The 23,803-nt window shown below is 37.6% G+C and overlaps 1 protein-coding gene across 3 annotated transcripts in view; it reads right to left on the reverse strand.

Annotated features, from left to right (window-relative positions):
* The window catches only part of UVRAG (UV radiation resistance associated), a 297,399-nt gene that overhangs the window by 107,143 nt on the left and 166,453 nt on the right, over positions 1–23,803 (reverse strand). For all 3 annotated transcript variants that reach the window (XM_042904090.1, XM_042904091.1, XM_042904092.1), the window contains 3 exons: positions 23,229–23,316; positions 21,808–21,868; positions 13,898–14,063 (listed from right to left, as the gene is read on the reverse strand). In XM_042904090.1, the coding sequence (XP_042760024.1) occupies positions 13,898–14,063; positions 21,808–21,868; positions 23,229–23,316 (315 nt within the window). The remainder of the gene's footprint in view (positions 1–13,897; positions 14,064–21,807; positions 21,869–23,228; positions 23,317–23,803) is intronic.

Genomic DNA, 23,803 nt, shown 5'->3' on the forward strand with positions numbered 1-23,803 from the left:
CAAATTAGTCATATATTTATTATAACCAATCTGTGATCCAAAACACTTTATAAAGATATATTGCTATCCTTTAAATACCTGAATACATACATATTGATATTAACGACTTACAGCTAATCAACTTTGAGAGTAATTTGTATTTTTATGTAGACTAAAGATCAAAATACAAACTTTCCTTCTCTTACCTCTGCTAAAAGAAAACTGCTGGGCAACTTAAAGTGCAGTCACTTACAAGGCGAGGTGAGGAGCCAGAAGCTCTGGTCAGTAGAAAGGAGCAATACCTCTTATGTGCCAGTGTACGTGCCCTATTGTATCTAGCCTTAGCTGGAACATCTCTTAATTCTCTTCTAAACACAGAAGCTCAGACGGCTAGGGGCCACCTCCTCATGCTTGCTTTTGCTGGCTGCCCGCCACTCAACCCCATTCTAATCTCTAACGTGGCCCTTTCCATGCTATGTATGACCGTGTGCCCACTCACTGTCCATCCCTGATGCCACTTCCGTAGTTGAATGATTTTACTTAATGCCAGCATTTTTTTTAATAATGTTTATTTATTTTTGAGAGAGAAACAGAGACAGAGTGCAAGAGGAGCAGGGCAGAGAGAGAGAGACAGACAGACAGACAGATAGACAGAATCTGAAGCAGGCTCCAGACTCCGAGCTGTCAGCACAGAGCCCGACCGCGGGGCTTCAACCCATGAACTGTGAGATCATGACCTGAGCCGAAGTTGGACACTTAACCAACTGAGCCATCCAGGCGCCCCTACTTAATGCCAGCATCTTGAGCAGTACCCAATATGTACTAGTCCTCAATATGTGGTTTGACTTTGCTGTAATGTAACCCTTTTATAACTCAGTTCTCGTGATTTAACTATACACGAATTAACTCATATCAATTTTTCATTTCAAGGAATTAGAGAAAAAAATACTATGAAAACCAATTGATCATTTAATCTGATTCAGAAGTTATGTTTGGTGATCTTATTAGTTATAAGTTATCCTAGGGGAAAGGCATTAAAATATGGGAGCAAACAGAACTATCTGGTTAAAAGAATGACATAAATTTATTTTATAATGATACTATTATCCAGGACATAAATGTTATCCTTAGAAAACTGTCCAAAGAACTATTACCATGAGATGTTTTGGGAAGTTAAAGTAAGTTTACATGTGCCTAAAAATAATTTTCCTATTCTTCCCACCTATTTATTTCTTCAGAAAAAGAAAAGCATCCACAAATCACCAACTCCAAACTGTCTGGCTTGATATCGTTATCCCTCATTACTTGCCTACCAAAAAAATCAAACATATAAAAATTAAAGAAAAGAACAGTGCTACTTTCAATGTAACACCAACAAAATAAAGTCTTATTTATTCGAGTAAATGATTAATTCACACCAGAACCTAAAGCACCTATGCTGTCATATGATACATATTGATAGACTCCAAAAAGCCAATCCATGAACTACCTGGAGGACTCACTGATGCTCTGTTGAGAAACACTGATTTCTCATATTCTAATAACGTAACAATCTTCACCCCATGACACTATGACATGGTCCTCTATTACACGAAATATACTACCCACCCCCACCAACTCCGCCAAGCATTACACTGAACCTCTGTTCTGATTTCAGTACACTGCAAACGAGAAAAGCACTAAGTTCAAGTTGGGGTCACCTGTCAGAGTCATCTGGTTTTCTTTTTTGTCCCGCTGTCCCGTTACATTACTGTATTTTAATTTAGTTGGTTGCAGAAAGCTGAGATGACAATAATACTAGAGAAGACTTCCTCATCCAGATAATAACATCAGCACCATAAAAGCACACTTCATTAAAAACAACACACACAACAATGTGCTTCCAAGTGTCAGCAATGAAATAGCTGCACAATTACTTTAGACTCGTTTCCCACGTTTCCCTTCTCTCGGCGGAATGCCTAATCTTCACAAGGTGTTCATTTCCTGTCTCACCCAGCAACCACCTTCTGCATTTTTATTTTGTTGATCACTCCTGCTTAAATTTCCATGGGGATTCCTCATTTTAAAACATGCTTTTCGCTCTCGCTCCTGAACACAACCCCGTCAGCACTGCTGCCGGTGCCTTGGGTTACAACAGGCACTGAAGTTAATAGCTTGCCATGGTCCTAAGGGACCATATGAAATAATGATTGTCCTGGCCAGAGCATCTAGAGTTAAAACTATAGGCCTATGGTGTGGAGTGTCAGATTACCTAATAGCGTTTGCAAAAACTGAACATCCCTTTTGCTCTCCTAATTCAAGAAATATTTATGGAGTGTCTCCACAATACAAGGCTCTCTGCAAGGCAGTGGAGTAAGTTTGATGCCAAGTAAGATGCACTTTCTACACTGAAAATATTTCAGGTAAGACCAGGACGATTCTGGCACACGACTTGTATTACTGGGCTCTTGTTAAATGAGAAGAGTATACATAAATTTACTTCACTTCTGAGATACTACTGACAGAGAACTGCCCAGGGGATTAAGGAAGGCTATGAGAGCACACCCAACTGTGGGGAATCAAGAAAGGGTATACAAAGAAAGTTTTAGATAATAAGAGAAAGGTTTTATGTACAATTCCAGACATTCCAGATAAGTAGAACAGCAAAGGCAAAGACTATCAAGGTGAAAAATAATGTCATACATTTGGAAACCGACAGTTTGACAGAAGCATAGGTTATGCATTACGAGGGAGCTGGGATAAGACCAAACAAGAAAGCAGCAGGCCAGGCTGGAAACTAATTTGTTGGAACATGCTGTATTTCCCTTTTAAGAATAAGGGCTTCAGCACTCACTAAACTGATAGCTTCTAAGATAAAGACACTTGCTCGACTCATAGATATTAGGCACTAACCTGCCTACATAGAACTAAAAGAGACAAGCCTTCAGACCTTCAAGTTTTTTCCCTTGCACTCTGGGACGCCTCGTTAGTCCTCTGTATTGACACCGTTGACTGAAAGATGATGTACCTTGTGGCGTTATTATAGAAGAAAATCTAGTACTGTGCTACTGGGTTGCATTTTTAATTTTCCTTAACCTTTTCTCAGGCCTACCTTTCCTTTCAGCATCTACATTTAGTAAAAAAAATTGCGTGGCTGCCTGGAATTCCCGTCGCAAGGCTCAACGTATACAAAATAGTAGTTGCAAGATTTTATTGAGCATCTTCTATGTGCCAAGCATTGTGCTTCATCTAACCCTCATAATAACCGAGCGGCACAGGTATTACACCAAGCAAACCAAGACGCAGAGAGGACATTTCCACGGTTGCTCAGCTGTAACAGGTGAAGCTCATGTAACTCCAATTAGTCCTTTGTATCATTAGAAATAAGTCATTAGAAATAAAATCATTAGAATAAATGATTAATCATTAGAAATAAAAACTGAAACAAACGTCACCAAATTTAACTAAATCGAGGCAGAGAGAAGGAAGGAGAGGCATTTTGCATTGTATCTTTTACAGAAAAACAAATGTCAAGCGAACCAACTGACAAATGGACTTTAGTAACTAACTTTTTTTTTTATGTTTATTTTTGAGAGAGAGAGAGAGAGAGAGAGAGAGAGACAGAGACAGAGACAGAGCACAAGTGGGGCAGGGGCAGAGAGAGAGGGAGGCACAGAATTCAAAGCAGGCTCCAGACTCTGAGCTGTCAGCACAGAGCCCGACGTGGGACTCAAACTTGTGAACTGCAAGATCACGACCTGAGCTGAAGTCGGAGGCTCAACTGACTGCGCCACCCAGGCGCCCCAGTAATTAACATTTTCAATGAGAACTTAACATAGTGACTCTACTTAACATACAGGAATTCACATCATGGCATTTTCACCAGAGAGATTTCCTTAAATCAGGAGAAGGATTATTTCAGTCTCACGTACGGTCCCTTTTTGATAGACACACTTCTTCCATCTCCTAAATGTCTGCTTAGAAGCACTACGCTTACAGTCACTGTACCGTCTTCTGGGCTTGCTGTCCTCAGTGGGCCATATCAAAGCGAATGCTTAGGCAACTTGTCATATGACCACTTGTCATCTCTCAACCTGTTGCTCCATTTGTGAAGTGGAGGGTTAAATTGTATGCTCTAGTAATACTCTGGTCTGTCTGGTTCTGAGGCGCAACAAATCTATAATTCTGCGTGGACATAAACGTTTTTTTCCCATCTTCATTTCTGTTCCATAGCGTTCCCTTAGGTAGTTATATTGGAGCTGGACTACAGACATTTGGGCAAGTTTTCACACGAACACAGATTTTTCATCCTTGGTCACATTCCTGTAATCAAGTGGAAAATCTGGAAAAATAATTTCATTCATTTCAGTAATATTAGTCGCCCTGAAAATTATTTGTTTGATTATACTTTTAAGTTACACAGCAAGGAAAAATTTTTTAAAAATGCCAAAGTATTTGGTCCACCCACTGCCTCCAGTCATCACACTCACTGTTGAAATTTAAAGGTCTGAGGTCTAGGGTACTGAGTGCTCTAAATGCCAGCATCTGAGCAACAACCTATAATAAAATGTAGATGAAAGGTTATAAAGAATGTTCTAATTTATAGGATAAACAGTAGAAGAGTTGAAAATTAAAGCCATAGCACTGAAGCCTAAGCATGATGTGAAAATCTCCCCTTCTGGAAGGAGGCCATCCGATTTATTTGGATGCTATGAAAGCAAACAGATGCTAATTTAGTGAAAACAGCAACCATTTCTGAACTCTCTGCATTAAAACAGCTTGATTAACAAACAGAAGCTGAGGATTTTTATAGGAAAGAGTCTATAATTCTTAACACAAGATGTGTCAGCAGGTGGTTAAGTATGCCTGAAGCAGGTAATAATAGAAATGAAGAGTCAGAAGTACAGCGGTCAGAAAACATTTATGTTTTCAATGTAAGCTTTATAGCAATGAAAGCACAGGTGCCTGTCACTATTTCTATAGAGAATTTGCTTCTTTGCAAGCAATGTTCAAGGTATCCTAATTGCTTCAAGGACACCATTAGAAAAATTCCCATTCATTTATTTAGCAAGTCAGTGTTGTTGAGCCAAAAAGCAGGCTGAAAGAATATAGAGATAGGAAATCACTCAGTTCACGGCCACTCTGCAAATTCCTTTGTCTCTTCCTTCCTGGCAAAATGCAATCTAGTTACGATGACGGGGGAGCTCTATAAACATCTAGACATGCCAAGGTGTCTGTAAGAAAAATAAAAGACTCTAGTCACAGGATTGGAACCTGTCTGGCCAGCTCCTTTACATATATGACTGCCCTATGCATTCGGTCACAGAAAAGGTGTTAGATCATTAAAACAGACCATTCCTTCTCTCATGAGCATCAGGTCCACCCACATGCAATGACTAGGATCTGGGCCCAATATTATCTGTTTTTGGACACATCAAAATTTCTTTACACTCTAAAATTTCTGTCTCTAAAAGAAATCAGAATCAGCCAGGTAAAAAACGCAATGCCTAGAGTTCCAGCCAAGATCTTCCATAGGGATAAACATAGAACAAAATAATCAAGGAAATGGGAAAAGCAGCATTAACATGTCTCTAAGGTTCCAATAATTCCATTACAGAAAAATAGTTAATCTATCTTTTAGAGATTCATAAAAGCCTTGTCGTGGACACGTCAGGAAGTTTCAAAAGTGCCTGCCAATTATATCACTCCTTCTGAGAATAAAACAAAAACCCGAAGACATTTTTTGAGGGCTTGAAAAAGCCATATGCTCTGACCAGCTATGTCCTATCTCAAATGATTGTTTAAGGAATCCATTTGGAATGTATCATCTAGCAGACAACTGAGTAGCAAAATAACAATGACTAACACATTTCATTTCAAAAACCACTTTAAAACCTACTTTTCAGTCTTCAGTGAAAGAAGAAATAAAGGGTAAAAGAACACTATGGCTGGACTCTGGTTACATTCCTTCGTGTTTGTGGTCTGAGTCTCAAAATGAATGCAGCAAAGATTTCAGAGTTTCCCTTTATAGTGTGCATGCAGGTGCACGATAATAGCTTAGGCAAGGCATCAGTCCAAACCTGTGTTTCGAACAGACCAGACAAAGGAAAGAACTAGTTTTCCCCCACCCGCCCACCAAAACTGGCTAAATAGGACTCTGAACTCCACTATCTCACCTGCCAATAAGCAGATAAGGCAGGTAATCAGGGCAAAGAGGCTGAGGATTCCTAGGCCGATTACAAGTATAATATATCCAATGAGCCGTTCAGTTCCTATTTTCCATCTCCCCCGAAGCCCTGATTCCACCTAATAACCTGGGAAGGTTTACATCAACACTGACACACTCAGGAGAAAAGAAACCCAGGCCAATCTGCTCTTCAGTGATCCAGGCTAGGAATAACTGAGAAGTTGATCCAATTAACAAGCACAATCAGTTAATTTACTTTTATTTATTATGTTTATTTGTATATCTGTGTTGTTCCAAAAAGGATATGAAGTTTTACTAAAATTCATTAAAGTCACCTAAAATATTTGATAGTTTATAAAATCTGAGACAGCAAGGTAAATGTTCTCAATCATAATATGGCATGCCATTGATTGTAAGATACACCTCATTTTTAGCAATATCAAAATGTCAAAAATATTTATATTAGAATCAGTAAAATACAATATATGTTTCTGTAAAGGGGGAAGACAGAGGTAAAACACAATGCAATTCCTGTGGTTCTTGTGGCTTCCAAAGAAACGGGGAACACAATCACCTAAATCTAGCTCACCTTCCCAAATTACTTAGGAAAATAAATTAGGATAAACAAATCATTGCTACTTCTCACACTGGGGCATACTACATGGAGTTGCCCACATGTTAAGCTGCTTCTTCACAAATTAAAGTGTGCAGCTGATCTGGAGAAAGTGTATTATTTAGAAGGACACCCTTCCTTCAAGCTCCCCAAGTGCTTTTTCTACATAACCAATATTTTCAGTCAGATCACCATATACAAATTTGGTAAAAACCTAGAGATATTTAATTTGTTTAATATGGAACCTAGGGAAGGTTGGGAGGGGTGATCATTCTCAAAACTACAAGGTGATCTTACATGTTCATGCTTAATTAAAATCATGGGTCTCTTTATTGCTTATTAGTAATGTGTTTCACCATTAAACAAATGGAATGATGTCATAAAAATGGAGGAGGAGATAGATCTAAGGTCTTGTCCCTCCAGAGAAATTTTTTTTTTTTAAAGCAAAAACTGTTAGAATCAACTTTACTAAAACTCTGGAAAAAGTCAAGAGTGTAAAACAACAGGCTGAACGACGAATCAAGGAAAAGGAAAATCAAAATAGAAAAGCTTCACGGAATTTCTACTTATACTGTTCCTAACTCCCTCCCCAACTGAGCAGTGGTGAAAACAGCAGCCTGCTAGTGTGGGACCTTGATCCCCAGTGCATGAGGGAGCCAACCAGATTTTATTCTAAAATAATTTATGTTTGTCTGTCCTATCTTGTCTGGGGGCTACTTGAAGAGCTAATGTAAGGCACTTGCCTTGGTTTTGCCTAGTCAGAACTGCTCACTCAGAGGTGAAAGGCAGGGGACATTGTTCAAGATGTCAGGCAAACAAATCCCACAGCCTCCTTGTGCAAAAGATTAGGGCTGAGACACGCAACAGACTGTCTAAGCCTGGGAGGTAAAGCTGGTGAGAGTTTCTGCAAGAAATCAGTGTTTTCAAAAGAGCCCATATATACTGGGGAAGACAGAAGATATGTACATGCCCAGAATAGGATCCACACTCAGAAAAGACCTGAGAAGACTCCAGGCTTTTAGCTCTGGCTAATCATTAGGCTCACTGCAAGCAAGAAGCAAAGGCTAAGGCCTTCGTGTTGAAAAGAAAAGACATCAGACAAACGCAAAGCTGTACAAAGAAATAAAGAACACTAGTAAAGATAACTGCATAGGTAAATAAAAAAGACAGTATTATGGACACACAATGTAGAAAGATGTAATTTGTGCCAATAACAACATAAAGGTGGGAGGACAGAGGTATAGAGGAGCAGAGTTTTTGCATGCTATTAAAGTTAAGCTGGTATCAATTCAAACTAAACTGTTATAGGATATTAGCCGTAATCAATCAATTTCTTTGATATCAGCCATAGGAACATTTTTTTGAGATATGTCTCCCAAGCAAGGGAAACAAAAGCAAACTTAAACTACTGGGACTACACCAAAATAAAAAGTAAACCATCAACAAAACCTGGAAGTAAACCGTCAACAAAACAAAAAGGCATTCTACAGAATGGGAGAAGATATTTGCAAATAACATATCTGGTAAGGGTTTACTATCTAAAATAAGTAAAGAAGGGGCGCCTGGGTGGCTCAGTCGGTTAAGCGTCCGACTTCGGCTCAGGTCATGATCTCACGGTCCATGAGTACGAGCCCCACATCGGGCTCTGTGCTGACAGCTCGGAGCCTGGAGCTTGTTTCAGGTTCTGTGTCTCCCTCTCTCTGACCCTCCCCCGTTCATGCTCTGTCTCTCTCTGCCTCAAAAATAAATAAACGTTAAAAAAAAAAAAATTTAAATAAGTAAGGAACTTCTACAACTCAACAGCAAAAACCAGAAATAATCCAGTTAAAAATGGGCAGAAGATCTGAACAGACATTCTTCCAAAGAAGACACACAGATGGCCAAGAGACACATGAAAAGATGCTCCACATCACTAATAATCAGAGAAATGCAAACTAAAACCACAACGAGGTATCACCTTACACCTGTCAGAATGGGTAAAACCAAAAACATAAGAAATAAGTGTTAGTGGGGATATGGAGCAAGAGGAACCCTCATGCACTGTTGGTGGGAATGCAAATTGGTACAGCCACTATGGAAAACAGTATGGAGGTTCCTCAAAACAATTAAAAATCGAAATATCATATGATCCAGTAATTCCACCACTGGATGTTTACCCAAAGAAACCAAAAACATTAATTTGAAAGATATATGCACACCTGTGTTTACTGCAGCATTATTTACAACAGCCAAGTTATGGAAGCAACCCAAGTGTCCACTGGTAGATGAAGGGATAAAGAAGATGTGGTATATATATGTACAATGGAATATTACTCAGCTACAAAAAAATAAAATAAAATCTTGCCATTTGCAACAACATGGATGGGCCTATAGAATACAGTGCTAAGTGAAATAAGTCAGTCAGAGAAAGACAAATACTATATGATTTCACTCATATGCGGAATTTAAGAAACAAATTAACAAAGAAAAAAAGAGACAAGCAAAACACAGACTCTTAAATACAGAGAACAAACTGGTGGTTGTTGCTAGAGGGGAGGTGAAGGACGGGCTAAATAGATAAAGGGGGTTAAGAGTATACTTATCTTGAGCACTGAGAAATGTATAGAATTGTTGAATCATTATATTGTACATTGTACAATTGTACATTATATTGTATATTGTGAAACTTACACAACACTGTAATGTTAGTTATACTTCAATAAACATAATTAAAAAATAAAAGTAAAGGGCCTGGGCAGCTCCATTACTTGAATGTCTGACTCTTGATTTCTGCTCAGGTCATGATCCCAGGGTTGTAGGATCAAACCCCGCATCGGGCTCTGTGCTGTGTGTGGAGCCTGCTTAAGATTCTCTCCCTCTGCCCCTCTCCCGCACTTGTACTTTCTCTCTCTCTCTCTCTCTCACTGTAAATATAAAAAAAAATTTAAAATTTTTTAAAAATAAAAGGCACTGATTTAAACTATACAGTGTTCCATGCCCTCTACTTAAAACCTGAGGGTCATTGTTTTACCAGATGTAATATTAAATTCTTCCATTTGGTGCCTACATTTTCTGCCTCTCCTCTTGCAGTTTCCTAAATACAGTGGAGGGTATTTCATTTCTTCATGTCTATGAACACAAAAGTCTCTCAAACTAGAACAGTTGTTCTCAAGCCTGACTGCACATTAAAATCACTTCAGGAGCTTAAAAAAAATACCTCATATTTGGGCCCTATTAACTAAATCAGAATTTCTGGGGAAGAAGTCAGAAATGTAGAGGTCAGGAGCTCATTTTTAAAGCCTCCCCAGATGACAATAACGCACAGCCAGTGTTGAGAATAAGTTACCTAGAATCATCTATTATCCACTTCCCTTTAGCCAAGTGCAGTTGTCTTCTCAACTCCAATCATTCATATATCAGTTTTGGAAAGTTGTGTTTTTCTAGAAATGTAGCTGATTGCATTTGAATTTCAAATTGATAAGCAAAAAGTTTTTCATAAGATCATCTTATCTTTTAATGTCTGTATATCTATAGTGACATCTTTTTTTCCCTTATACTAGTTGTTTTGCCATCTCCTCTTTCTGAATTAGTTCTAAGGGCTTAGGTGTTTCTCAGTTGTTTCTCAAAAGTTCTCAGGGCTAAAACTTTTGCCTGTATTTTTCTCCTCCATTGTTCAGTTGTCCATTTAATTTCTGCTCTTTCTTTTATTCTTTCCTTCCTTCAACTTTCTTAGATCTTAATGAACTCTTCCTTCTCTAGTGGTTTCATGAGACTTAGAAGACTCAGATGACTGATTTGTAAATCTTTCTTTTTTTTCTACTACACGCATTTAAGGAAATGAATTTCCCTCTGGGCACAGATTTAGTTGCACCTTACAAGCTTTCATATGCTACATTCTATTATCATTCAGTTCAAAAATAATTTCAAACTTCTTTTATAGTTTCTTCTTTGACCTATAGGTTTTACACTGTTTTTTTAAAACATTTTTTTTAAATGTTTATTTTTGAGGGAGGGGGAGAGGGAGAGAGAGAGAGAGAGAGAGAGAGCATGTGCCAGTGCGCACAAGTGGGGGAGGGGCAGAGAGAGGAAGACACAGAATCCAAAGCAGGCTCCAGGCTCTGAGCTGTCAGCACAGAGCCCGACACAGGCATCGAACTCACAAACCGCGAGATCTTGACCTGAGCCAAAGTTGGACGTTCAACCGAATGAGCCATCCAGGCGCCCAGGAGTATAACACCCACACATTTAGGGATTTTATTATTGATTTCTAGTAAATTCCACTGTGGTCAGTAAATATACTGTAAATTATTTAAATCTCTCGAAATTTGTTGAGGCCCAGCATAATCAATTTTGGTAAATGTTTCATGTATATCTAAAAAAGAATGTATCCTACAGCTGTTGGTACAGTATTCTTCAGCCATAACTAGGGTCTAGTTTATTGCACTGTTCAAGTCTTTTAGATTCTATTTTATCTGCTTCCTATAATAATTAATAAAAAGAAATATAAAGTCCTCTGTTATAATTGTGGATTTCCTTGAAATTCTGTGAATTTCTGTCTATATGTTTGAAGTCATGCTTCTAGGGATGTGTGTGTGTGTGTGTGTGTGTGCGCGCGCGCGCGCGTGTGTGTGTGTGTATAACTGACAGCATTAAAATAAAATATCTCACTTATTTAAATTGCCTTAAACTTCATTTTGTCTGATATTAGTGTAGTTAGCTCTCATATGGATAGTATTTGTATAATATGTCTTTATTCACTCTTCTATCTTCATTATTTCTGTGTCCTTATATTTGAGGTATCTCTTGGAAGCAGGGTAAGTGTAGTTTTTTTCAATCGGCCTGAGAATCTTTATTTTTAAGTAGTACATTAATAACATTTAAAATTTACTGCAACTGCAGAATTTAAGTCTGGGTTCATAAGAACAAATTTACTATTTGTCTTCTGTTTGTTCCACTTGTTCAATGTTCATTTTCTTTTCTTTTCTTCCCTTTTTTGGATTAATCAAGTACTGTATTTAAAACATTTTCTATTTGTATCCTCTATTAATTTTTTGCCTACACATAACAATTCTTTTAGTGGTTATGAGATTATGACATGATCCTTGATTAGTCCTCTATAAAGTAGGATCTTTACCCTCCTTTAAAATCTTAGAAAACTTTAACTCCATTTCTACTTTCCAACATGCATAATTTCACATATATTTTATATGTATGTATTTCATATTTTATGACACTACTGAAAGGGCAGGCCTATGCCGGCTGACTCCATCTTGTTCTGTGTCCTTCACCTTGACCACACCTCCTCCCCTTGAGTAACCCTCCCCCGCCCCCACCTGCCTAACAGGACTCGGACCCTTCCCCAGCCAATTGGCTGAGGCCACAGCCATTACCTCACCAACTGCCCCTAGGCCCCAATAAAACCTTTGTCCTTTTGAAACTCACTCTCTCTCCCCGGTATCTCACCACTGTGTGCAGGTAGGGGATTGAGCTGAGCTAGCTCGAATAAAGGCTCTTTTGCTTTTGCATCAGACTCGGCTCCCTAGTGGTCTTTGGGGATCACGAATTCTGGGCATAACAACTACTATTTGTTTTGTAGTCAAAATTAATTTAGATGTACTCACACTTACCCTTTCTGTTGTCTTTGTTCTTTTCCATATTTCCTTGTTTCTGTGCTATGTTTACTTTTATTCTGACTTTAGCACCTGCATTTCCCTTACCACAGTCTGCTGGGATGCATTTTCTCAATTTTGATGGTCTGAAACATCTTTTATTTTTGCCTTCATTTTTGAAGGAAATATTCACCTAGTATAGAATTCTAAGCTGGCAGTATTGTTTTATAGTACTTAAACATTTAAAAAAATTTTTTTTTAATGTTTATTTTTGAGAGTGAGAGAGAGAGACAAAGCATCAGCAGGGGAAGGACAGAGAGAGGGAGATACAGAATTTGAAGCAGGCTCCAGGCTCTGAGGTATCAGCACAGAGCCCAAAGCAGGGCTTGAACCCTCAAGCAATGAGATCATGACCTGAGCCGAGGTCAGATGCTTAACCAACTGAGCCACCCAAGCGCTCCTGTTTTATAGTACTTTTAAAATGTCCTTGTATCACTTTTATGGTTCCTAAAGATTCTACTGAGAAATTAGCTTTCAGTCTTATTGTTGCTCTTTTGATGCTAATTTGTCTTTTTTTTTACTAACTACTTTCAGTATTTTCACTTTGTCTTTGGTTTTCAGTTGTTTTAATATAATTTCCTTAAGTATGTTTGCTTTGTACTTTCGAGTTGCAGTTAATGCTTCTAGAATTTGTAGCTTGATACATTTCGTCAAATTTGAGAAATTCTGTCATTAACTCTTAAATATTACATTTATTACTCTCTATGCTTTCTTTTCCCCCTCTGTGACCCCAATTATATGTATTATATGTATTGTACGTATATGTATTATATGTATCTTTTTATTGGGTCCTATGTCAGTCTAGCACTTTTCTATATAATCCATCTTTTTTTTTTATTTGTGCTTTGGTCAGGATATTTTCTACTGACCTATCTTCCAGTTCACTAATCTACTTTTCAGACATGTACAACCTACTGCTGAGTCTTTTATGCTTTTCTTGCTTGTCTGACAAATCTTTAATCATTTCACTTGTTGACTAGCAAGCACTAGGTTCTACATGAGAATATGCAGAGTATATAACACTTGTTCTCACAAAATCAAATTAAATGAGTCAATCTTGCTATCATTAGCAATTTTAAGAAGTGTAGGATTTATTATAATCTAAATGAATAACCACATTCTATTTAAAAGAAATGAAGCACTGGGGCGCCTGGGTGGCTCAGTCGGTTAAGCGTCTGACTTTGGTTCAGGTCACGATCTCACTGCTCATGAGTTTGAGCCCCGCAGCGGGCTCTGTGCTGACAGCTCAGAGCCTAGAGCCTACTTCAGATTCTTTCTCCATCTCTCTGCCCTTCCCCTGCTTGTGCTCCGTCTGTCTGTCTCTCTCTCAAATATAAAAAAATAAAACATAAAAAATATATATATTTTTTAAAATGAAGCACTTCACAAAGGATATATAAAAAATCACAATCTAGGTCACATTTTATATTTTTAATATATTCCATGTTTCAAACTGGCTTACATTAAAAGTATATAAAAAAAGATACTTACTCTCTCTCCTTTTCAGTCAGTTTGTCATTGATATTATCTTTGATTGTTGATCTAGATCCCTTATGAATTATAGGATATCTCAGGGGCACTTGTAGGAAAAAGGAAATCATGGAGACCAAATGTGCAGTGTAACCAAGGGCAACAGCAATGCTTCCATCATCTTTTGCTGTAAATTCAAAAGCAGAGGAAAAGAAAATAACTATTTACCTTATAAATGTATATAATAGATCATAATCAATTTCAAGATATTTTATAAGAAATAACTAGTAAATAAAATATTAATCACATCTAAATTATAGGATTTTTAAATAAATCTAAACATATTAACAAGACTTGAAATTTCACTTACTGTATTTAAAACTACCGCCCAATAATTAATGTGATGAGATTGATATTTCATGTTTATCTTAAGAGTTCTTAATACACTCTAATATCCATTACTTTCCTGGCATTTTTAAAGACAGAAATAATACCTGGTCTGTTAAAATGTGAAAATTAGTTTCAGAGGTTCAATCATAGTACACTACATGAGCATTATACATTTTATTCATTAACAACTTTATAAGCAATATAGTTCTACTGCTGTACTATTGTACAAATTATTCAGTCTAAGGTGAAGTGAAATGGCACAATGCATCCTTACAGGGTATTTTCTATCTACGAGACAGTGTTGCATAAATAAGACTGTGAAGTTAGAAACAGGATAGTGAGGAAAAATATTTTAAAAAGGAAAGTAAAAGTCCAAAAACCACAGTTTATATCTTATTGATTCAATTTAGGTAGAAGCAACTGTTGGGGCAAAAATGTATGTACCCAACGGTCAAACATAAGCATCTATCTTTTAAGAAGTCACAGATAGGGGCGCCTGGGGGGCCCAGTTAAGTGTCTGATTCTTGTTTTGGACTCAGGGCATGATCTCATGGTTTGTGAGTTTGAGCCCTGCATAGGGCTCTGCACTAACGGTGCAGAGCCTGCTTGGGATTCTCTCTCTGCCTTCCCCCACCGCCCCCTCCTCCCCCCGTATGCGCATGCTCTCTCTCTCAAAAGAAAATAAACTTAAAAAAAAAAAAAGAAGTCACAAATAATTTACATTTTTTTAACATTTCTTTATTTTTGAGAGGCAGAGAGAGACAGCGCACGAGCGAGGAAGGAGCAGAGAGAGAAGGAGACACAGAATCTGAAGCAGGCCCCAGGCTCGGAGTTGTCAGTACAGAGCCCAACCTGAGACTCGAACTCACAAATGATGAGATCATGGCCTGCGCCAAAGTCGGACACTCAACCGACTGAGCCACCCAGGTGCCCCAACATTTTTAACTCACCATCTAGACTTCTGCTACTACCTACCAAGGATAATAATCACCAGGTACTCAGAAGAGAGTAATAAAGGAAAACGTTTCAAGTTTGCCCCAGAAGGAACAAAAAAGTAACTGTTTGATATATAGTCTTCCCAAAATACTTTTAAAAGTTCACACACACACACACACACACACACACACACACACACACCTCTAAAAGGCTTAACACATAATCTAGAATATCTCTAGCTAGAGAAAAGGCTGAAATAATTGAGATGACCTTGGCTTGATTTCTAAAGGTATCTTTAACTTCAACTATTAGTGGTATTTTTTCACGTTCTTTTTATATTTAGTTATCCAAGTACTACCTTCTTGTTGTAGGAATGCCACTATAGTCATCTATTCATCATTTCATTCTCCACCACTGACTACCACAGCGGATTCTTTGTTTCTTTTTGAGTATACTACAAAAACAGGTAACATTCACTGTATACTTTCTTCTGCAAGGAACTGACTATAGTACTTTTATTTATGATAGTCATTAATTCATCAGCAATTACGAAACTGGGTATCTTTTTATATGCTATTTCGTTCGTTTCACAGATGAAGAACCTAAGGGTCAAAGAAGTTATTGAACCCGTCTGAAGTAACACAGTAACACCATACGGGCTGGCCTGATACCAGTGCCTCTGTCTTTAAGCACTCCACCATACTGTCTCAGAAGTTTACTGTGGAACACATAACAATTTAACTTGGGCACTAGAATGTACCAAGCATATGACACACTTGTATCACCTTAGTTTCTTCACACTTCTCTTACAAGGGCAAAGGACACCGAGTTCTCTGTGACTTGTCAAGTGTTTGACTGAGAATGGGCTTCTCAACTAAAATTTGATGTTCTCTCAAATCAAACTGCTGAAGAAAATGAACCAGCATTCATTTCAACTGACTACTGAGTCATGCCCTAACTGACTAGAATCCTAACTGTTCTTAGAGACCATGTCCTCTTGCCCCAATCCCATGCAAGTACCTTGAGTCCTATAACACTTGTGTTGAAATCTGGATACCACAGTACCTTAGAGACTAAAATTACATTAGACTACATTGTAAATTCACCACATTATAATTTAATCATCATATAATGTTAGAGCTAGGAGGAATCTCAAATCACTGAATCTGATGCCAGCAATTTAGAGATGAGAAAAAAATGTAATTCAGACTGTATAAGTGACTTGATCAGAGTCCTACAGATAAAATCCATGAGTGATAAAATAAGAGGGTGAACTGTATATACCCCCCCCCCCCCCCCCCGCCCTTAAAATACCTATCCCTGGAGTCACAGCTAGGATACTGAAGTCTATGAGAAGTCACTGAATCCTGTGCCTCCGCTTTCTGTAAAGGGTAGGGCCTATCGAATTTAAAATATTTCTATCAGTAAAAGGACCTGGTCTTTAAGAACTTTCTTCTGAAGTGAGAGAAGAGGAAGCAGACAACTTACAGTAATGAAGTATAATACTACGCTAAGTTTGGACTTTTTTATATGTGCTTTACACTAAGCTTTTCCCTTCCTATGAGGCCAGACAGAAAAGAATTTGCAAACTTCTAGAAAGCAGCAGCAGGCCTCTTAACCAGCCTTCCAAACAGGTCAAATGCAAACCATGAATGCTTAAAAAAAACCTATCCAATGCTAAACACACAAGCATCTACATTTTTCCATATTACTGAAAGGCTAATAATACTAAGGAATTGCATTTGTAAATTTTGAGACCACATCCACGGATCTATTAAAAGAACAAAAACTAGTCTTCTAACAGCACCTCTTTTCAATGATCAAAACAATTTTGCTTAAATTTAAAGATAAAAAGGCATCTCTATGAGAAGCCTACACATGCAAATCAAAATCCAAAAAGAAACAGCAAAAGCCGAAAACTCGCTAAAATTGGAAATCGGCTTTGATTCTGGTTATTCACACTCACCATTGTTTCCACCACAAGACTCCCCGCTCCGCCTATTAAAAACCCTAGGTTGTTTCCATTCCAGGCCACAGTGCTCCGTCATAGCCTCACTGTTAAACGCCACGGTGTTGGATTTCCAATATTGAAGCTTTATATTAAAAAGCATTTTAAAAGGACCACGGGTGAGGCATTACAGGGCCCAAGGGTATTCCAATACCCTCAAAAGGAAAACCACCTCCTGGTAGGGAAGTCACTTTCATCACCCCAAGACCACTGAACCTCCAGTGGGAAAATGTGAGCTCATGTGGTTAATTATGGCTATTGCTGGCCACGAACCTCAGATGTCACTTTCTGTTGCCAATCACTTTAGCTAAAAAACCAAAAGGTTTAAGGTTTCCAGCATTCCAAGATCTAAAAGACGTTTTACCTGCCAAAGCCAAAACCTGGCTCTCGGGGGTGTGCTTTTCCAGTAAGCATTAATGACGTCCCTAACACCTAATGCAGAGCAGAGGTTTGCGTTCCTTATGCCGCTCTCGGGGTTAGGAAGGTTACAGATGATAGGCTTGCTGGGGAGAAGGAGTTGGAGGGGGAGTGGAAGGGTTCAGAGAGAACAGGAATAAACTGTAGGACTCAGGTGTGTGAAAAAGAGCTTAATTTAAACAATGCTTTCAGGGGCTTAAAACCAAAACAAAAATCTGCAGTTTCCTCATAATAATAATTTCTGATTTGTTTTTCAAACGTGAATAGTTATTCAGAGCAGCAGTTTTTGTGTCATTTTTATGATAATAAATACCATCAACCCACAATGGCCATGACAATATTATAAATTGATTCAAATGCCCCTTTGACTTATATGTTGGACAAACTATTAATATTCAAATGCATCCAAGTACAAATAAGTGATCTAAAAGCTCTTACCATCCTGCCTTCCCAATCACTGAGGCAGCTGATTTGGTAAGGAACCAAGCACTCACTGATCCAGACAGGACAAAATATTTAAGACTCTAATCACTGCCACAGCATCTATGGAATCATTCCATGTTCTCAATGAGACACTGTTTGACATATGGTCTCTCCTTTCCAAGAAATCATGCCTGCATAAAGGAATACAGACACAGAAGGAAATCTGGGTCTCATTACCACAAAAGGCTCTCGTGTTATGGATTACTTAAAAACACACACAAACAATTTTTTTTTTTTTTTTTTTTTTAAACGAGAAATGTCTGTCAATGGAACTCAAATGAATACCCTTCACCAGACAACTTTCTCCCACGGTGTCCAGGCTTCTTTGGCATACTCTAACAGTAACTTACCCATTTAGAAAAGAACAATAAAGTTTGGGCCACTACAGTAGGGTTTCCCAAACAGTGTCAACCCAGGCATTGTAAAGTCTATCCCAGCAAAGTCTCTCACAAATATCACAGAATAACCAGTTTGGAGTTCCTTACGAGAGAATGACCAAGAATGCAGCTGTTACAGAACACTAAAAAGCTGTCAGAAGTTTGGAAGAGGTTATTATTCAAAACAAGGACAAAAACGGCACCATGACAGGAATAATACGGACCTTAAAACCAGACTGACCAGGAATGACTTTAGCTCTGCTACTGGCTAGTATGAGTCTTTGGAAAAATTAACTAATCTCTCTGAGCCTCAATTTTCTTGTCTTAAAAAAAAAAATAAAAATTGAGTGTAATTCTTTCCTTCACAGAAGGAATTCATTCTCACAGTTGTGAAAATTAAATAAACAAGAAGCACCACGCATGATGTTCCATGTTACCATATTTCTCTACTCTCCCAATCTAAAATGTCCTCCTACCCTTCTCTCACCAGGGGAATACTATTTCATCTTTTAAGACACCTCAGGCACCATCTTCCCTGTAAAGGTTTTCACGATCCCCTCCTGACGGCACTGAGTATTTCCACTTCTTTGAATCTTGGGTACCTACTATAAACTTCAAAGTGCCTGACACAGGGTATGAAATCAATAAATATGTCTTGATGGCTCTGATTACAAGTTTAATGGCCTCACCTGGACCGAAAGCCCACTGAGGTAGGATCAATGTCCTACTCATCTTTGCACACTCTCAGCACCTGGCCCAGCAGGTGACACAACACAAGACATTCAGTGAATTGAGAATATGGAAGTGCCTTGCAGAATGCTAACATAAGATTTTAAAGTCCAACACTACCATATGTGCTTCTTAAAATTTCTGATTGTGAGGCATCACAGGGAGCGAACAGGGCCTTAGAGTGAAAATTTACACATTTGTTTCATTTTATCTCCCATTTCATTTTCAGCAAACTGCACCAAAAAGCTAAACTAATTATTTAAAGGGTGGGAAAAATAGACTCAGCTTGTTGGACATACTAGGAAGACAGAGCTGGCAAAAGCTGTGAAAAACTAGGAAACAGAATACTTTATAGAACACAAAAATAGAATCGAAGATTGATTATATCATCAGCTCATGTCATCCCTCTCTTAAAGCCCTGCAGGGTTTTCCCACTCCACTGAGAATAACACAAACGCCCTACGGTGGCCTCTAGGCCTTGGCTGACCTCCTCCTACCTTCCTCCTGCTCGCTACTCTCCAGTCACACAGGTCTGGTCTTTTTGGTCTTTCCTTCTTTCTCTCCTACTTTCCTCCCTTTCCCTCCTCTCTCTCACAACCAATTCCCATTACATTTACATGAGTACCTTATATGCAAAGCTCTTTCAAGTATTATTATCTCATTCAGTCATCACAATAAATGAGAATGTAGATATTACCCATTTTATAGGTGAAGAAATTAAGCTGAGGGATTATATGATTTGTCCAAAATACAGGTCTTTTCTCCCATACCCCCTACCCTGAATTTTTTTTTTCAGATATATCAAGTTCATTGCTCCATCGTGAACTTTGTACTTGCTGCCCCCTCTTCGAGGAAAGCTCTTCCCCCAGATGTAGCAGAGTTGGATCCTTTCAGCCTTCAAATTTTCTGTCCAATGTTTCTTCTCAGAGAGGCCTTCTCTAACTGCTTTCTCTAAAGTAGGTTCTCCTACTGTCTATAATAACATATTCCTTTATTAAATACTTGTTAAATACTTATTTTCTTATTGGTTGTCTCCCTTAAAAGATTGTACACTCCATGAAAGGAGAGAACATACTTGTTTCTTCTATCATTATACCCTCAAAATCCAGCACAGTGCTTGGCATATAGGTGTGCTCAATTAGTACTTTTCCCAATTGATCGTTGCTCTATATCCCCGGAACCTGGCACAAGGCTCAAGGTACTCAATAGGTTTGTTGAACGAATGAACGAATGAGGAAAAAGATGTGTTATGGCCTTCAGGACACCATAACTTGCCTAAAATTAACACCAAAACACATCTCCATGACTTATGGAGATTAGAAGGACCATTTTACAATGGAAACCAGACAAATCCGGGATAGATCGTTACCTAGTTTTGTGGTCTTGAGCAAGTCACTAACTAAATAAATAGCTCATTTACATGCTATGTAATATGAGATTATACCACTTTCTTTATAGGTTTCCTTTGTTTTGTGAGGATTAAAGATAAGGCAAATGTAATGCTTTTACAGATCTAATCTTCTCAACATTAATGCAAAACAGGTAAGGACATGAATCAATATGTTCATGATATCGATTAGGAAATCAACTTTTGAGTTGAGCTTGGATGGCTTGCTCCAAATTACATGGTTTCTAGAAGGGGAAACAGGACTTAATACAGGTTTTCCCATTCCTATTTTATCACTCATATTATGTGCCAACTACTTGCTGTAAGGGTTGCTGTAAAGGCCAAAGTAGGTAATAAATCAGTCTTAAATGTTAAAGGACCATAAATAACAACATTTTCTTTATCAAGAAATGGAGGAAGGTCCCAAACAAAACCTGTAATGCTGTCTTCTTGAATAACTTCTTCCCACATACATAATATGCTACCTTTGGTAATAATCTATAAAGCTATTTAATAAGCCTCAAAGCACTGCATAGGCTAGGGGAAAAGAACCCACTTTGCGAACAATAAAAAAAAAAAAAATCTCTTTACCAAAATGTCAAATAAAAGAAGTTCTTTCCTTTGGCCTACTGGTAAAGAGATTAGGAACTTTAAAATATAGCAATTAGTATAAATCACAGTCTATAATATCTCTAATGTAACTTTTTCTTAGTTCAAAGAGGACAGAAATGACAGTGTAACAAAAGTTGAGCCTGTGGTAGTAGGAATGTCACAAAATTAAATTTTCAAAGACGTTTCACGTTACCAGACATATGATTTTCTAAATAACAACAGAACAGATTAATGTTGGTTGTGCTTCTGCTCCCAACCACATACAAATCTTTCATGAAAATCAAACCAAAAGGATAGGGAGATTATTAGTATTCTTAAGAATGCCATTGTCTGATTTTCTTAAAGCCCACATAAAAACGATTTCCTTTTAAATTTCAAATATACAACTCAATAATTTTTTCCCCATGATTAGAACTAAATATCCTCTTAAGTCTCCCATCAGAGAATCTGACTCTTTCATTTGGGAAGGGACAGAAGGTCCAAACACCCTCTGCTAGGCAACCAACTCTTCAAGATATCTCTGTTTTTTTCTCTGCAACATACCCATATATCACATACACCAAATCTTTAGATGTAAAAAGAAATAAAATACCTTGGAAGTCCTCAGAATTGGGCAACTTGACACCACATACAAAGTAATCCTTATGCTCATTCTGTGAATACAACCAAAGAATGAAATTAATTCTTTTCCTGTTTAAAGCACAGAAACCCTAAGTTAAATCTCAGAGAATTAAGCAGACCAGTGTTAACTCAAAGATAATACTGTTCTGGACACAAAATACTATCATAATTGTTGAAGCTGGATGATGAGTACATAATGATTCATTATACTACCATCTGCACATTTATATATACTTGAAATTTTCTATAATATAAACATTTAAAACATCATGTCCAAGCAAAAAGCCATGTAAAATTTTTATTACAAAAATATCCCCACGAATCCATAGTTATAAATGAAGATTTTTCAATGGAATTAACAAAATTCTGTAAGCAACCTAAAATTCTATTAGCTTTCCTCAGAAAATTAGTCTTTTAAATTTCTTTTCATTAAAAAGAAAATAAAGCCATCAAGTTTAGTGACTTGGCTCTCTAAAAGAGAATTCTCATCTTTCTAATTTTATTGAAGTTTTACTTTTTACATTTACTCTAAAAAACTGGATTCAAAAACTTAACCTCCTGGCAGTTACCCCAGGAATTTCCTAAGTAGTACTAACAAATACAAATTAATTACCAGTTATATTTTTAAAGCAGTACACATGCATCTGCATGTATGCGTCAGAAATGCGGGACTCCTGGGGGGCTCATTCAGTTAAGCATCTGACTCATGATTTTGGCTCAGGTCACGATCTCATGGTTAGTGAGATTGAGCCCTGCGTCACCGGCTCTGTGCTGACAGCGCAGAGCCTATTGGCATTCTCTCCCTCTCTCTCTCTCTCTCTCTCTCTGCTCTACCTTGCCTCGTGCTCTCTCTCTCTCAAAATAAATAAATGAAAGAAAGAAAGAAAGAAAGAAAGAAAGAAAGAAAGAAAGAAAGAAAGAAAGTGAAAGAGGGAGGGAGAAAGAAAGAGAAAGAAAAGAAAAGAAAAGAAAGGAAGAAAGAAAGAAAGAAAGAAAGAAAGAAAGAAAGAAAGAAAGAAATGATGGCAGTGGAAGAAAGAAAGAAAGAAAGAAAGAAAGAAAGAAAGAAAGAAAGAAAGAAAAGAAAAGAAAGAAATGATGGCAGTGGATAATCTGGCTGAGTAAAAAAGATCATAAGGAAACCAGAAATTTATTTGGCATTCTTTCAGATGAAAATGAGTGCATTTCACCATCAAATTGCTATAAAAAATCAAATGGTGGAACTGAATGCCAATTCATTCCAAATCTATTTTTTTAAATAGATATTAGCTTCTGAATGATTCATGACAAAGCATATGATTAAGACTAGAGCAATGAATTTTTTCATTGAGAGGAAATTTCAAACAGAAACCATCTTTAAAAAAATTTTTTCCTAGAAAATTTGAAACTTACCAAATCAATAGGGTAAATGTAGGAAAGCTCAGATAGTAATTGCCTGCAACGAATTGTCAACTGAGCATTAGTCTTCAGAAAGAGTTCTCTGATAAGGAAAGATAAAAAGCATATTTGTTAAAACAAAAAATGTTTTCATGGTAATATTTATTTCCACATAATTGATGCAGAGGAAGATTAAATGGCCTGCAGTGGGCCACAGAAACTCAGAAGTAGAGTCAGAATAATAGCTAACATGAATCCTGACCTATCTCTAAATAGTATAAGATCAAGATAACCATATACTGGGGCCTACTGTGTGTATCAGGCATCATGCTAAGAGATGTAAAGGGTACAGATAATCATTGACTGTGCACCTACCGCTACATGCCAGGAGCTTTACAAATGGCTTTACTTATTGGAATAATTCAATTAGGTTGATATTATTATACCCATTTTACAAACAAGGATAAAAAATTTAGAGAGGCTCAGTAAGAAGACCAGGGTCTCATTTAATCTGAAAGCCAATCTGATTTCAGGAAATATCTACATGGTATTATCTTTAAAAAGTATTCTATTTTTCACTCACAGCTACT

Source organism: Panthera leo, chromosome D1, assembly GCF_018350215.1.
Source record: "Panthera leo isolate Ple1 chromosome D1, P.leo_Ple1_pat1.1, whole genome shotgun sequence".
NCBI lineage: Eukaryota > Metazoa > Chordata > Mammalia > Carnivora > Felidae > Panthera > Panthera leo.